Source organism: Podarcis melisellensis, assembly GCF_964234715.1.
Source record: "Podarcis melisellensis genome assembly, chromosome: 7".
NCBI classification, from domain to species: domain Eukaryota; kingdom Metazoa; phylum Chordata; class Lepidosauria; order Squamata; family Lacertidae; genus Podarcis; species Podarcis melisellensis.
The window spans coordinates 61728852-61745646 of NC_138539.1; the positions used below are offsets into that span (position 1 = coordinate 61728852).

General features: G+C 46.7%; 1 protein-coding gene across 4 annotated transcripts in view; it reads right to left on the minus strand.

The window, feature by feature from the left end:
- Positions 1 to 16795, minus strand: part of GCNT2 (glucosaminyl (N-acetyl) transferase 2 (I blood group)) — a 55525-nt gene that overhangs the window by 1373 nt on the left and 37357 nt on the right. For 3 of the 4 annotated variants that reach the window (XM_081918261.1, XM_081918262.1, XM_081918263.1), the window contains exon 3: positions 1166 to 1258. In XM_081918261.1, coding sequence (XP_081774387.1) covers positions 1166 to 1258 — 93 coding nt within the window. Of the gene's footprint in view, positions 1 to 1165; positions 1259 to 8824; positions 13088 to 16795 lie in introns of those variants that run through there. The other variant, XM_081918260.1, reaches the window with a different exon arrangement.

Sequence of the window (16795 nt, forward strand, 5' to 3'; positions counted from 1 at the left end):
ATGATTTAGTTGAGATTCCTGCATTGTAGGGGGTTGAGATAGATGACCCTCGGGGTCCCTTCCAACTCTACAGTTCTATGATTCTGTGTGTGTAATTGTAATTCTATTATTGTATGATTCTATGTGTGTAAATATTTTATGTAATTTCCATCTGACATATTACTAAAAAAATTGGGGGGGGGTGCGCTAGTGGAGCATTCTCAGTGTATCACCAATGGAAACATTTAATGTGACCACATAGTATCGAGAGCTGTGTTGCAAGAGGGAAATCTCTGCTGTGTAGCAAAACCACATTCCCGTCCTTGTTTTCCTTTCAGATTCAAGGAGGTGTGTGCTACATGGCTGGATAAGCAAAGTACACAAAGCTACAGAGAAATAAACAAAAGAGCAATAAAGAAAGGAAGCAGAAATAGGAGACTGCCCTGTCTGGAATCAAAGGAAGGCAGTTTGCTTCAGGTGTGACATTCAGGAGGGCTGGAACGACCACACCCTGGATCCTTGTCCCCAAGCAGCCCCCTTCCCTCCACGCTGGCTGGTGGCTCCATCTCTAGCGGCTGCGCAAAATGACAATGCACTACTGCCGAGGGAAGGGAGTAGCAGGCAGTTCCCTTTCCAGGAAAATTCTGGCTGCTGCACCCACATTGTCATTTCCTCTAAGCTTGTTCACTATGGCTGCAGTTCAAAACCATTGTTTTGTGTGCCTTCCCTTCTATTTTTTTCCTAGCTCCTCTTCTTTTCTTTTCTATTTTGTCAATAGTTTTCTGCTCATTACATCTTTGTTTTTCTCCTGTTCTTTACTCCTTCCTTCCTTCTGCCCTCCTCTCAATATGCCACTCCTTCTGCCTCCTACTCTCCCCTTTCCTCCACCTCTGTGCATCTGATTTTTTCTTCTCCTTTTCTTTTTCTTCACAGTCCCATCTCCTACGGATTTGTTCCCAGATATAGTCAACTGAGCAAGGGTGTGCTTGTGTACGTGAGACAGCTGAGCAGCCTTATGTAGGTCTACTAAAAACAAAGTCCCATTTTACCCTATTACCTTACTAACTGGATCTTTATCTTTCCAACTTTATGGATGTTAACAATGGTTTTGGGGAAAAAATCAGTGGGGAGAATCAAGCTTCCCACGGTTGACTGAAACAAAACGCCAAAACTACGTGTTCTTTACCGTGACATCCTCCATGTTTAGTTTCATCATTGCTCCACTTGACAGCTCTCAGGTCACCTTCCCATTTACCATCTGGCATGGAGCCGGGGACACCTGTTTGTTGAGGAGAGAACACAAGAGAAATATAAGTCTTATTCTTAAAACGAGGTGGTTCGCTCTTGAAGAAGTGAACACTGTTGTGCCACCCTGTTGGAGATCCTCATTCATCTCAGTTTCTTCAAAGGTTTCTACTTGGAAGCCTCTGGCTTTTGCCCGAGCCAGCTTGCGTTAAAAACAATACACATATCCTGATCTCTAAAAGTTTTTTTCCAAAATCTCCAGCTGTACAAATAGTTTCTGCATCACAAAGGGAGGTATGGTTTTCCTGTCGAACTGTGAACCCTGCAGTAAAACAAAGTTGAATGTCCATGCACAAGGACGAGCCTGGAGGAAATGCTATCTCCGGTCAGTCTGCATGTGCTGCTTATGATACGTCCTGCAAATGCCATGAGGAATGTTTGTGTTCCTGGACCCAATACCAACTTTTGGAAGAAATGCTGAGAGTCAACAGAACTGGTTGCACTGCACACAGGCATGAATGGAGCACAGCAAAGGTGAAATTTGTGCCATCTACTTCATTTTTACTATGGCCCAAAGGTCCACCAATCAGAGCCGGTGCAAAATAGCGGCTGCAGAACAATGCAAAACGGTGCTTTTGGAGCATGGGAGCCTTACCTACTGTAGCCCAAATTCTCCAGGTGTATATATGTATTGAGTTACTGCAGATTAAGGATTCTAAGCACAAACCTCTAAAACTACCCCACAGGGTTGCACTAAGATGTGGTATAAGGGAATCAATGAATATGAATATGTTATAGGTCAGGCTTCCTCAACCTCGGCCCTCCAGATGGTTTTGGCCTACAACTCCCATGATCCCTAGCTAGCAGGACCAGTGGTCAGGGATGATGGGAATTGTAGTCTCAAAACATCTGGAGGGCCAAGGTTGAGGAAGCCTGTTATAGGTGAACAGCACAGAGGGAAAGATTCGGCAAATGTGTCTTGCTAACATAAGGACTTCTAGTAATGCAGAGCTGCTTACCCCTGCCCTTGTGCCCCCAAAATTGGTTCAGCAGGTAGGTGGGAGAACCCCCCTAAAAAACAGTGCAGGGGGGAGACAAGAGATGGGGGACCCTTCCACCTGGCAAACTGAAATGTTTGCACTGGTGGAACAATGGCCATAGCAGAGGCAGATTTTGATCTTTCAAATTTCAGCAGTGCCCTGTGTGGGCCCAAAATTCAGCACCCTCCACTTCTCATCTTCTGTTCTGCTCAATTCACTACATTACAGTTGCAATGTCCTGCAGCACCCCCTAGGCTTGGCGCCCAGTGCAGAGGAACCAGTCATGCTGCCCTAAATGCACCGCTAGCCATATAATGAATTCCTCCCAGAGAGTTTTGTTTTTTAACTTGCATATTTTACTTCCTGTTGTTAAGCAACTGGGTTTCAGAAAGCTGTGTCTATCTACTACAGATCACACAAACATCTACCAGCAGATTCTGATCTGCTTGTTTACCTATCTCTGGGGTAGAGGGAAAGCACTAATGTAACAGTAGACACAGCGTGCATAATATTATTTACAACGCAATAGTAGCATCAACGCACAACATTCTGCAACAAACCTGCAACAGCAAATTATGCTCAATAAATGTCGCTTACTCTCAACTGCATAATTCCACTTCCTTCCTATGGTAGAAGCAGATGGGTTTCTTTCCTGACTCTCAGTGTCGGCTGATCCCAATAACAATTCCCAGCGTGTTGCAAGGACACTGCTCAGCAGCTAAGCTTCCAAATACCACAGATATATATACTGAACTGATTCTTAGATGGTATACTTAGTTGGCTTCCTTTGTTCCCCAATGAAACTGATTCTCATTAAAAATGGTAAGCAGCTCCAAGGTTCTTGGGGGCAACAAATCCCTACAACAAGCCTTAACTGGTGGCATTCTGGTCTTGTGGCATTACTCGCCACAATCAATGGAAAAGGAATAGCCTACTGAGTTTGGAAGACTAGCATTGTGGTGCCAGTTTTCAAGCAAGAGGGATAAAAAAGAATAACCCCAGGTTTTTAGCTGGTCTATCAACCTGCTAGGTATCGCAACAAAGTTGCATGAAGGGCCCTTGAGCAGATTGTCTCCAGCACTAGGTTTAATGCTAGGCTGGGGAGCCTGTGGCCTCCCAGATGTGGCTGGGTTACAGCTCTCATCATCCCCAATGACTGGCCCTGCAGCTGATGGAAGTTTGGAGTCTAGCAACCAAGATCTGGAAGGCCACAGATTCCTCAAGTCTGCTTTGCTGATGGCAGAGGTGGCCTGGAAGCAGCAGTCACTTTGGCACAGCCTTGGCAAATGTGGGTGCGAAGAGTGGCAGAAGGAAAGGACAGAAATGCTCTTACTATGTACTTCCTTCAGTCAACTTAGCTTAGGATCAAAGCCTTGTTTTGGATGATTCCACATTGGCTGTGAGTCCTGGAAGGACTCCCTGCCTCCCTGCCTTGCAGGCCTTTCTCCACCTGGTCTGGGAGGCGAGGGGCCCTGACTGACTCCAGCTACAAACGCTAAGGCTGCTGAAGAGGCCAGAGACCATCTTCTTGGCTATCTTACCAAGATTTATCTTAGAACTGTTCAATCTGGTTGTGTGCCTTTTGATGTGTTTTATTTATTGTTTCTCTCAACTTTTGTAATTCTGGTTTCTTCTTCATGTTGTAAGCCGCCTTGAGCATGGTTTTAACTATGGAAATGCATCCCAAAAAATGATGTGCGTATGTATGTATATTTATTGTTCATGAGGCTTTTTCTGGAGTTTGTGTATGGGAGACTGCCGGAGGCCAAGAAAAATATGGGAACCTTATTTTGTATCAAAGTCACTGCAGATAAACTAATAATAGCAGCAGTCCAATTGAATTTTTTTGGGGGGGGGGGTCAGGTGAGTACTACTTGGGACACGCCCCCCCACTATAATCCTTAGGCCAGCTTCTTTGGAAATCTCATGATGGTGAAACCAATTTTATGCTATCTTTTATGCACTTCTGGCATCCAAACACTTTGATCCCCCCACCCCAAGGTTATGCCTAAGATCCTTTCTTCCTTTTCTTTGGCTCATTTGCCCCCCAGGAAATGGATGAAAAGGCATGTAAATATCTGGACATTTCGTTGTTGTTCAGGTTTCACTCCTGAAGATTGTGAAATAGCTGGGAGCAATGGAAAGGGCAAAACAGAAGCTCTCAAGAGGGCTGACCTGTCTTTCCAGCCAGTGTAGCTTTCACAAGATCCAAGGAGGTGGGTTTTCTTTTCTTTTTTTGCCAAAGGGTATAATTTGAAAGATAGTTGAAAGATTACTTTACCCCAGGTGACAGGTATGAGCACTTTGCAATGCTCCTAACAAAGGAGTGCCCTCAGGGGAGCTTTAAAGGTCAGGAAAAGTAGCTCGGGAAGAAAAGGGCTGGGCTCTTAGAAAATGAATTACACAACAAGTAGCAAGTACTGTTGCGATACATCAAAGCTGTTGTGTGCTTTAGCCAGGGTGGTTGTGCTACTTTACCAGGCTGCTCATCATGGGCATTCCTAGAAGGATTGGTTGGCTGATCATAGAATCATAGAGCTGCAGAGTTGGAAGGGACCATGTGGGTCATCTCGCCCAACCCCCTGCAATGCAGGATTTTTTTTGCCCAAGATAGGGCTCAAACCCACGACCCTGAGATTAGGAGTCTCATGTTCTGCAGACTGCCAGGGATGGGGACTGATGGTCCCTCGGATGCTCCTGGGCCCCCTACTCCCATCATCTTTGACCATTGGCTGCACTGAAGGGCTACAGCTTCCCCATCTCTGCTTTGTGCTGATGCTCAGCTTCTCTGCTTCTCCACAGCCCTGTTTCCAAAGGGATAGTGGTGTTGCTCCACTGTAGCAAAAAATGACAAATTTGTAATGGCACAAGCCTTTGTGTGCCAGAGTCCAGTTTGTCAAGTGTTGCTGGACTAAAGCTCCTACAGCCCTTGACCATTGGCCGTGCTAGCTGGGTCTCATGGGAGAAGGAATTTAATAACATCAGAAAAGCAACATGTTCCATGCCACGAAACCACAGAACAACCTGATTTGTGAGGTCCCAAGGTTTACAGAACATTCATAGCAGACCTTCTAGTCCAACCAACAGATTTATGGGATAATTCTGCAATCTGCACCTTTCTAAAGCTTCAGCACCCAATACAGTAATCATCCAGTTCCACCATGAAGGCCATTGTTGATATTCTTCAGCAATGCACACTGTTAAATGGTGGAACTCACTCCCACAGCGGGCAGTGAAGGCCACCAACTTGGTTGACTTAGAAAATCAGACAAATTCATGGAGGATAAGACTATCAGTGGCTACTAGCCATGATGATCACGTTGCGCCTCCACTATCAGAAGCACTATACCACTGAATATCAGTTGCTAGGGGCTGAGGGCAAGGAGGGTAAGTCTTGTGCTCAGGTTCTGCTTATATGCTTCCCACAAGCATTTAGTTGACCACTACAAGAACAGAACCAGTTCGGCCATTGTCCTGATCCAGTAGAGGTTCTTATGTTCCAAGATCATCAGCTGGCCAGAGCACCTACAGAAGTTTTCTTGGCAAAATACAGTATTTATTTTGCAGGAATCTCCTGTACTGAGTTATACCCAAGACATACACAGAGTAGACCCACTAAAATGAATGGATTTAAATCACATGCAATTAACTTAAGACTATTGATTTCATTAGGTCAGCTATGAGTGTGGGCGAGTCAGATATATCCCTTTGAGTTATCAGAAATGCATTAAGACACTGCCATCTAATAACCTTCTTTATGTACTGGAGGTGGGTCCCCCTCTTTCAAGTTCTATTATATTTCCTTGGAAAATAGTTTGCGAATTCAAATTGCACACACACACACACACACACACACATGAACAAAGCTTCTGCTTTCTTTTGGGAAGCAACAGTAATAAGAGAAACCAGAGATCTGAAAGGAAGAAAAGGCAAGGGCACTGAGAATTCCCTCTGTGCCAAATGTTCCTGTGTCTAGGATGCATGGACAACAATAGCAACCACCCTGCTCCACAGGCCCAATTCACCTGCCTGTGCTTGTTTAAGGAGGCAACTAACTAGCTATTACCATACCTTCAGGGAGCTGGTATGGCCACTGTGTAGCACCCAACCAAAAGAGCAAAGGTGGCAGGCTGTCAGATGAAGAAAACATCTTTCTTAGAGGAAAAGCGAAAACTGGGGGGTGGGGGGTGGGCTACAATAAGACTGATTCAATAAATAAGAAAAAGGGGGGAATTGGGGGCGGGAATGAGGGTCTGTAGAAAATGGTGGAATGACCAAGCCACATTTGCATCTTCATGTTGCATCTCACGACACATTTTATGTCTAAAGCTTACCCACTATATAACCTACAAGTGGTGGTGGGGGGAGTGTATATATTACTGGGGTTTGGACGAGATGACCCTCGTGATCCCTTCCAACTCTACAATTCTATGATTCTATAAGTCAAATGAAAGTGTGATTTACTATCCGGATCAGTACCCAAAGATAACAATCTATTGCGAATGCAGCATGAAGCCAGCATAGAGGCATGGCAGGCACTGCAAATGAAGCTAGGAAGCCTCTGAGTGGAGTTTCCCTTTGAAGCAAGATTTGGGAGAGTGCCTCACATTCTGTGTGACACCCCAAATCACTGCAGCTACTGCAATTAAAAGCATGAGAAACCAGAAGACCATAACAAATGTATACTGCACACATTCTTCTGACCACATGAGGTAACCAAGGAGACAACATTGAAAATATTCTGACGTTAAAATATGTTAAGCCTTATACAATATCAGGTTTATTTGTTTAACTTTTCCATAATCAACATGCTACTATTTCACCCTTCCCCATGGAGCCCAAGTTTGCATGCCTGCTCTGAGCCCTAGGTCCTGCCATCAAGCACATATACCAGTATTGTGTATCATTTCTCAATTTCATCTCTTAATGCAATGTTTCATAGAGTTTTGTCAGTTGCTAGGAACATCACAGCCAATTCATTTGCTACAAACTTGTCATGGAATTAAGGTTTACAATTGTCAAAAGGAACGGATTCACTTTTTCAATGATAAAATCACATGAACCACATATTTTGGTTTTGTGTGAAAAAAGTGTGAAAAAGTGATTCCTTTTGTTTGCCCTGAATCTTCCAACTCTTAGCTTCATTTGATGCAACCCAAGTTATCGCATCATGAAAGATGGAGAAAATAAGTTTGTCTGCTTTCTCCACATTCCACATAATTTTACACATCTCTGTCATGCCACCCTCTTCTTAAAAAGGTAAAGGTACCCCTGCCCGTATGGGCCAGTCTTGACAGACTCTGGGGTTGTGCGCCCATCTCACTTAAGAGGCCAGGGGCCAGCGCTGTCCGGAGACACTTCCGGGTCACATGGCCAGCGTGACATCGCTGCTCTGGCGAGCCAGAGCTGCACACGGAAACGCCGTTTACCTTCCCGCTGGTAAGCGGTCCCTATTTATCTACTTGCACCCGGAGGTGCTTTCGAACTGCTAGGTTGGCAGGCGCAGGGATTCGAACCGCCGACCTTTAGATCGGCAAGTCCTAGGCGCTGAGGCTTTAACCCACAGCGCCACCTGTGTCTCCACCCTCTTCTTACTCATGGTTTTCTCCTCCTAAGCTTAACCTTTCCTCTGAAGGAGATGCACCAGGGAAGCCCAAAAATGTAAAATGTGGAGGCAACAGCTCATCGCCATTGTAAGTTACCCAGCAACTGGTTTTGAGAGGTATGGAGGCTCTAACATTTAGGTGGCAATACCTAACTCAATGAAGCTTACTTCTAAATAGATAGGCATATCGCTGCATTGTTAAGTTTTCATGTTAACAGCCACTGGCAGGCATTCCAGACATACCTGTGGTGCTGCTAATCACAGCCAGCTCAGATCCCATAAGTGCATATGGAAAGCTGCGTGTGTGGTTGCCCCAGATATGCATCATTTTACACCTACTTACATTCACTTTCATTTTCCCTTTTCTCACCTGCAGGCTTAGATTTGGAGAGATTCTTTTGGAGCTCTTTACCTCCTTGAGTTTTCATCTTGGCTACCTCACTGCTTACCCTCAATTCCAGATCACGCACAAATAAATTACATTAAATAGCCCCAGGACAAGATTATAGGGAAACTCCACTACTTCCTTCTTTCTGATACATCTGTCCATCTATAAGAAAGAGGCATTGTACTCTCATCCTGCATCTGCCAAGCTGGGCAGGACTTCGACTAAAGTCTGCTGGGTATACGCTGTTATTATTACAGAGCTCAATAATCTTGTGTCGTGTGTAATCAACCCTTAACAGCGGAGCCTGTATCCAGGCAATTATTCCCTGCACCACTGGGAACAATGTGATTTATTGTTGAACTGGAAAAGGTGGGAAATGTGTCCTTGAAAAATAAAAGCAAGGTGGAAAGCTGTCCAGGGTTTTGCTCTGTGGTTTGGACAGCTCACAGTTGGAGTTTTGAGAGATGCAGTGAATTATTTCCCACGCTAAAGAGGCTCCATCTGGAAACGTGCCTTGGGAGACCAGAAACCACCCAAATCAGAAACTGCCAGATGCCATTAACGTACCTGGTATCCTGTTGAGCGTCACCCAGTAATGTTCATCCGGACTATAGGTGTCCTTGGACCATTCTAGCAAATCGAGGGCCCGTTTGTCCTGGAAAAGGAACTCCACAAACGGTCTGGTGAGGGCAATGTAGGCAGAGCCAAAGTAAATTGTCAGATTGTGGGGCGCAGGTGATTTGAGGGTACCAGTCCTTTTCATGTAAGAGGACTCTCTGTCTATGTGTTCCTTGTAAACGTACTTGGTCCTTACGGTGATCGGCTCAGGAGGGAGGATGCCGGGGGTGATGTTCTTCCCTTTGAAGTTTTTCAGGTGGCGGACGACTTCCCTGTTGGTTTTCAACGGGAAGTCTTGGCCGCACATGTTGAGCACATACTTCCAGCGGACCTCGGAGCGCAGCAAGTCCTTCATGCAGTTCAGGTCGGCCTGGAGACGCGAGATCCCCGCGTAAATGACCGGCTCGGCTTTGGACACGAGGAAGGCGTTGGGGAAGCAGCCCAGCAGCCTCTCCACGCTCTGCTTGTAGTCGCCGGACACCTTCTCGTCCACGTGGACGCAGTACACGTTCTGGGGCGCGTAAAGCGCGCGGAAGACTCTTTCGAACGTGGCGAACTCTTTGTGGAGGGTGATGACGTAGGCGAGCGGGAAGGCGACCTCTTCCTCCGAGAGGGCTCGCGTGACGTAGTGGCTGCCCTCCACGTACTCGGCGCAGCCGGGCGACTGCCCGAAGGGCGTGCGCAGGTGGTTGCCCCACACGAACGCCTTCTCCTCAGCGGCCAGGGCGCCGCAAGCCCCGCGGAGGAAGTCGCCTTCTCTCCCAGGCTGGGGCTGCTGCCCCCGCGGCCGCCGGGCTTCCTCCTTGGGACCCGGAGGGTCGGGCTGGCCGCGGAGGAAAACCAGCAAGGCCGTCAGGCTGCTGAGGGCGAGGGCTACCAGAAGGTAGGAGAGCCTGCGAGGCAGCATTGTGGCGCGCGACGCCCAAGCCGCCAGGCGCAGCGCGACCGCCTCAGGAAGGAGCTCCCGCCGGCTGCAGCCCTGCTGCGCGCGAGGCATGCGGCTCCTCAGCTGGGCGCCGCCGCGCTGCATGGGGCTTCTTCCCGCATGCCCACGGCTAGCGAGGTCGCCAAGGCAGGGCTTTTGTGTTCGCTCAGCCTGTTGCTAAGCAAGACGCCGGGCTGCCTCTTCCTAGCGGCCGCAATGGAAGCAGGCTGAGCGTTCCCTCAAGAGCGCAGAGGCGCGAGAGCCTCGCCTGTGCCGCCTCTCCTTTGCGCGCGCTCCTCGCCGGACTCCTCGCCGGCTCTTCTTTGGTAGCCCTTTGGTTCAGCGGCTCGGCCCCGCCTTCGGGGAACGGGCTTCTTCTTTGCTCCCGGCCGTGTGATTGGCTGCTGGCGCCGCGGCTTCCACGCCCACCTGTCGGTTTGGGGCCCGAATCCTCCGGGCGCGCGTGGAGCAGGTTTGGGGCGCCCGACCCGCTTAGCATGTGAAAGGGAAACCCTCAGGGTGAAGGAGGGAGAAGAAGGCCTGCAAGCCAAGGCGAACATATTGGGAAACAAAGAGCTGAACCCAGGGTCTTCATCCCATTGAGCAAGCCACGTTTACACGAATAATTTTTTTTAATTTTTTAAAATTATTGTAAATTTTATTGAATACAAAAAAAGAATATCAAATAAGAAAAGAAATACGAAACAAATTTCATACATATACACATAAACATAGTTATTTATACATCTATAAAGTAATATTCAGAAAGAAAGAGGGGGAGGGAAAAAAGAATAAACGAAGAAAGAAAAAAGGAATAAAAGAATAAAAGAAGAAAGAAGAATTAAAGATGAAAATTTAGAAAATAGAAAAGTGTTCACCATAAACAGCAGCTTCAGATCTATACTTGCATACAGCTATATATTTCCATCTTACAAGATATCAGCCTTAATTAAAATGTTTTAAAAGACTTCCACCGTTTACGCCGCACGTCTTTTATACTTCAGTCACCATAACTTCTGTTCTTCATATCCACGTTTACACGAATATAAACGAATACCTCAAAAGAGGCTTGTGGCACCTTGAAGACTAACAGATGATAGTCATGGACCAGTCGTGAGATGCATCAGGTGTTTTATCTTCACTTGGTAGGCCTATGTACTATGGAAGGCACCAAATTTTGCCATACGGCATTGGACATCCCTCTGTCTTCTGCAGAAATGCACTGAGACTGGCTACTTCTCTGCAAGTTGTTGAATGGGTACTTGTATATGAAGTGTCGAGGGCTTTGTCACCCTGAGCAACAAGGGTGGTTCTGGTATAACAGTATGGGAGGGGAGTGAAGATCTCCCCAGAGACTAAGACAGCTTGTTCCCACGCCCCTATCAAACTCAGCTCACATGCACACACACAGACACAAGTAGCATGAATCAAAAGTTTAGGGACATGAGGGACCAGTGGCGTAGCAGTGGCTGCTGGCTCCCGGGGCGGGGCAAGTGTGGTGCTCCCCTGGTAGACTGGGCAGCCCAGTGGTGCTGCCACCGCATCTCCTCCTATCCTGCCCCCAGGTCAGGCCTGATGGACTCTCCTTCATTGGAGTTTTTAAAGCAGAGCCTAGATGGTCCCCTATTATGCATTTCTTGTATCAGCAGGTTATTGGAACAGGGTTTCCCAAATGGGGGGTCTCCAGCTGTTTTTGGACTACAACTCCCATCATCCCTAGCTAGCAAGACCGGTGGTCAGGGTTGGTGGGAATTGTAGTCCAAAACAGCTGGAGTCCCAAGTTTGGAAACCTTGGACTAGAGGATGATCAAGGCACTTTCCCAGTTTTTGATAATAATGGGTTTCCCATCATAGCCCGCTGTATTTTGTAAGAAATGTCAATATCTATCAATAACCTATTGAAAAGATAGATTAAATAAGATAGCTTAGTAATAAAAAGGACATATCTTCACTTTGACTTGTGCCTCAAATGCATAATCAAAATTCTAAAGTGATATTTTTTTTAGTGTTGTCCTTCCAGTACACACTAGTATAAAACACAGGTCTTAAGGCTGGAATCTTACAGATATGAATAGCCAGCATAGGAAATTAACACCCCATGTACAGTCTTTGAGGATTGTGAAAGACTAGAGCTATTTTTTAATGGATTTACTGTTAACTTGAGCTATACATACTTCCTGGTTAGGACAGAGCCTAGTTATCCAAAGTCCAAATTTACCTAAGGTGGGGAAGAAAACTAATAAAACCAGTGTGTGACATGTACTCAGCTTGCAAAATGATTTTTCTTAAATACAGGTGTCTTTTTATTTATATGTTACTATTTGAACGTTAGTATATAATGTATATAATAAAATGTAGGGAAACACGAACAGAGGAAAATTTCCAGTGTTAACAATGACTCCTTCTAGGTCAGAGGTATCTAATGTGGTGCCCATCAGATGTTGCGGCAATACAACTTGCATCTTCCCTGATCATTGACCGTATTGATTGGGGTTGATGGAACTTTGTGGCAAAAGAAATCCAAACTTCACATTTACGCCTATGGGGCTTGAACAGGCATTGACCAGCTAAGAAAGAGATGGACAGCTGAATTAAAGTATGGAGTAACTTTGGGGGGGAGTTGTATTCTGTGTGTTAGGAATGAAGAGGAAATGATTTGAAAATAAAACTGTTGGTACAAATCTGGGCTGTGGCTAAACCTGGAATGATGTGTTCAGTTCTGGTTGCCAAACCCCAAAATAAAGTTGTTGTGAGCTGGGGGTGGGGTGTGTGGTTAGTCTAGTCTGCATGATGCCCGAGGCCTTTCTAGTTCCTGGGGTAAAATCCAGCGAGGGTTAAATCTAAAAGAGGATTCCATTATTGAACTAGCCAGGTAAGCTTCTTAGTGAGATAATGGCTTAAATAGTGTTTTCAGCATAACAGAGGAAGTGGCTCTGTGCCAGAGGGCAGGTGGGGGGGGTCCCTCCATCACCTGGCTGGTAGTGAGAAAGACAAAAGTCAGAGGTAGGTGTGTATATGTGTGTGTGTGTGTGTGAGAGAGAGAGAGAGAGATGGGTTATAAACAGGCAGAAGTGAGAGAATGAGAGCCATGCTTGATTTCTGCTTGAATCCAAGGCTGTGACTATGGGAGAAGCAAGACCTCTTGAGGTGTTAACGCTGTGGGTCCCCCCAAATTAGCCCCAGGTTGTATATATGTGTAAATAATCCTTATATCATTAAGACACCATGGCATCTGCTGTCCTTCCAAGGAAACTGAACCCTGGGTGAGCACCTGGAAACGCTGGAATATCTCATTTGCCCAGGACTCAGCTAGACTGGTAAAGAAAAAGCAATTCATATGCTTTGTATGTGCAGTATAACATTGTGCCCACAGATGGCAACGTGGAATCCCACTTTTCCTCTACCTGTTTTCTCTGTTTAAGTTTACAACTCTTTAAACTGAAATGCTTCTTTGCTGCGTCTAGATCCAGCTCCAGAGATTGGGGTGGTGTTTTACAATATTATAGAGTGCTCAAGACTGTGAACCCGCATTCTCATTCTCCTTGTGAAGCAGGAGACAGGGCTCTATAAGGATCTGATACGAGGCCCAAAGCCGGTGTGTGTGGCCTTAGACTCCTGTAGCCTTTAACCCAGCAGTGGACAGTAACAGATGGCTCCAAGTGCTGGATTGTGTAACTATTAGCTTGGTTCAGGTTTCCTCTTCCTGCTTTTCATGAACCTGACAGGTCAGCCTTGCTGTTTTTTTTCAACATCTTTTGGGGAAGCAAACCAGTTTCTGGGTGTGCTGCAAACTTAATTCTTATTGATTGTACACCTTTGTGTTAAAAGGCAAAATTTGGCTGTGCCCTGAGGAGAGGTTTTTGCTTATTTATTTCCATGTTTGCACAGGCTTTTGAATGGTGAAGGAACGAGCTGGCCAAGCACTAGAAGCTAGTGGCAATTTCAAAATTTTGCAACAATTGAAAAATTGTGTAAATAGAAGGAGAGGGGAAGGAGGGGGAGGGAGGGAGGGAGGGAGGGAGAGAACACACACACACACACACACACACACACACACACACACACGTGTGAGAGTAAGTAGCAGCACCAGAGAGAAAGAAAAAATGCAGAAGGAGTAGGTTATATTTCTCGGTGGGTACGAAAGAAAAATAACAGCAGATGTTAATGACAGGAGTTCAGAAATGGGGAGGTGAGAGAGGAAATGAGCTCCTTTGGCAGCGGTGGCAGTGGGGGTGGGGGAATGGGACAATTGCCCCACCTGCCCCCTCTAGTCCCATCTATGGTGAGGATTTATAAAATCCCTGCTATCTCAAATCACAACAGCATTCTCACACACCATCCGGAGGGAGTTTCCATTGGTTCTGCACTTCAAAAAAATTTACAATTGTTCTGGTATGCATATACAGTGGTACCTCGGGTTAAGTACCGTATTTAATTCGTTCTGGAGGTCCGTTCGGAACCTGAAACTGTTCTTAACCTGAAGCACCACTTTAGCTAATGGGGCCTCCCACTGCCGCCGTGCCGCCTTAGCACGATTTCTGTTCTCATCCTGAAGCAAAGTTCTTAACCTGGAGCACTATTTCTGGGTTAGTGGAGTCTGTAACCTGAAGCGTATGTAACCTGAGGTACCACTGTATTGATAAAAGTGCCACAGGTGCCGGCACAAACTGGCTGCCATGGGCAGCAAAGTAAGAAGTGCTAGTATGCTGCAGTGGACTCTTTGTCTCTCTCTCTCACAAATACCCTGGTTTGGCATCACAGAATGGAACCGTGCAGGCAGAGTACAGTGGTACCTCGGGTTAAGTACTTAATTCATTCCAGAGGTCCGTTCTTAACCTGAAACTGTTCTTAACCTGAAGCACCACTTTAGCTAATGGGGCCTCCCGCCACCGCGCCACCACAGCACGATTTCTGTTCTCATCCTGAAGCAAAGTTCTTAACCTGAGGTAATATTTCTGGGTTAGTGGAGTCTGTAACCTGAAGCGTATGCAGCCTGAAGCGTATGTAACCCAGTGTACCACTGTAGTTCAGTAGATTCATGCAAAGAAAAACCCGCCATGCACTGGAGGAGGAAGAGGAGTGTGGGGAGAGTGCACCGCCCCTGGCAGCACAATCCCGATGTGGTGCTATCGCAGTTGCATCCCCCACCTGCACTAAGCGCCACTTCCCGAGGGCGCATGCCACATCCCTGTGGGTGGCGCTCCACACCTACAGGACGCATGTCACACCCCTGTGGTGGTGTAGCACACCCCTGGGACACGTGCCAGCCCCATCCCCGCCTGCTCTCCACTCCCACCCACCCCCGGTGCTGAAGCATAGAGCACTGTCACTGCTGCCATGTTTGAAACAAGGGTATGCAGCCCTCCATGCCCTTTCTATCCAGCCTTGGAAATGCTCTCCCTGGGGCACACATGTCTGCTCCCCAAGCCACACTGCTCCCCAGTCCTCTTTGCCTAGTTTGAATGTGATAGTACCTCTTGCTAGCCTTTAGAGGTGTGTACATATGTAGGAGGGACAAGGGTGGCGCTGTGGGTTAAACCACAGAGCCTAGAACTTGCCGATCAGAAGGTTGGTGGTTCGAATCCCCACGACGGGGTGAGCTCCCGTTGCTCAGTCCCTGCTCCTGTCAACCTAGCAGTTCGAAAGCATGTCAAAGTGCAAGTAGATAAATAGGTACCACTCTGGCGGGAAGGTAAACAGTGTTTCCGTGCGCTGCTCTGGTTCGCCAGAAACGGCTTAGTCATGCTGGCCACATGACCCGGAAGCTGTACACCGGCTCCCTAGGCCAATAAAGCGAGATGAGCGCCACAACCCCAGAGTCGGTCACGACTGGACCTAATGGTCAGGGGTCCCTTTACCTTTACCTTTACATGTGTAGGAACCTCTGACTTTTATGTGCCTGGAATTTAATCTATTGTACAAAGGTAAGAGTCACACCCATTGCTCTGCCCACTTTTTGCTTCTGGCTCCATGCAGTTTTCTCTCTGCTCACCCCTGGCATTCCTTCCAAGCCCACCCCATGTTCCCTGTGAGAGAATGTGGCCCTAGAGCTGAAGAAGCAAAGCCTTATATTTGGGAAGGGGTGAACCAGGTAGCAGGTGGCAGAGGTCTCCCACAATGCAATAATTTATTTATATGCATATATCCTGGTTTTCCACTCTTGAAAACACACACACACACACACACACACAAATCAAAGCAGTGCTCAAGGCGACTTCCGTGTTGGCGCCTCCAGGCAATGGCGGAGTTCCTCCAATCGGGAGGAATTTGCTCTGTGGAAATCAGGGTCTGATCGCCACGGCGAAGGTGGAGACCCACTGAAATCACAGGCGGGAGAAGCTTGTGAACCTGGGATTCGGCTGGCACCTTTTGCGCCTCCCCTACTCGTGGGGAAACCCTGATTTGGGGATCCGGAGCGAAGTGGGGTGAGCGGCGTGGTGCTTCGAATTGACTGCTTCTTTCACGGAGTGAAGCCGCATCGCTGTTGCCGGAGAGCGCTGACATTTTCATGTGGACAATTTGACTTTAAACAACTACCCGTGAGTAGAACGGAAATTGGATCTTTAAATTCATTAATTTGGCATCGAAACGGGAAGGTTTTAAACAGGAAGTCCGCCTTCCTCTTTTGTAAATAGATTGAAGCAAAGAAGTTGCAAGTTAAAGCCTTGGAAAGTCTTTTGTAAAGGATTAAATCTCCATCGGTTAAAACTATTAAATCCCCCTTGGAAGCAGGAGAAGAGGGGGAAAATTTTGGACCTAGCGAGCCTGCAGGAGAGAGTGAAAAATTAAATTACCACTGCTCTGAACCTGGAAACGGGCTGCCAGCAGAATTGACATTTTGGGAGAGTTCATTGACCGTGAACAGAACGCATGTTGAGAGATGGCTAAATAAGAGAAATATATTGTTTCCGTTGTCCTCTTCTGCGTTTAAAAAGGAGGAAAAGTAACTGAAAATTGAAACTAACTTTATAGTTTAAATTGTGTTTGAAAGGATT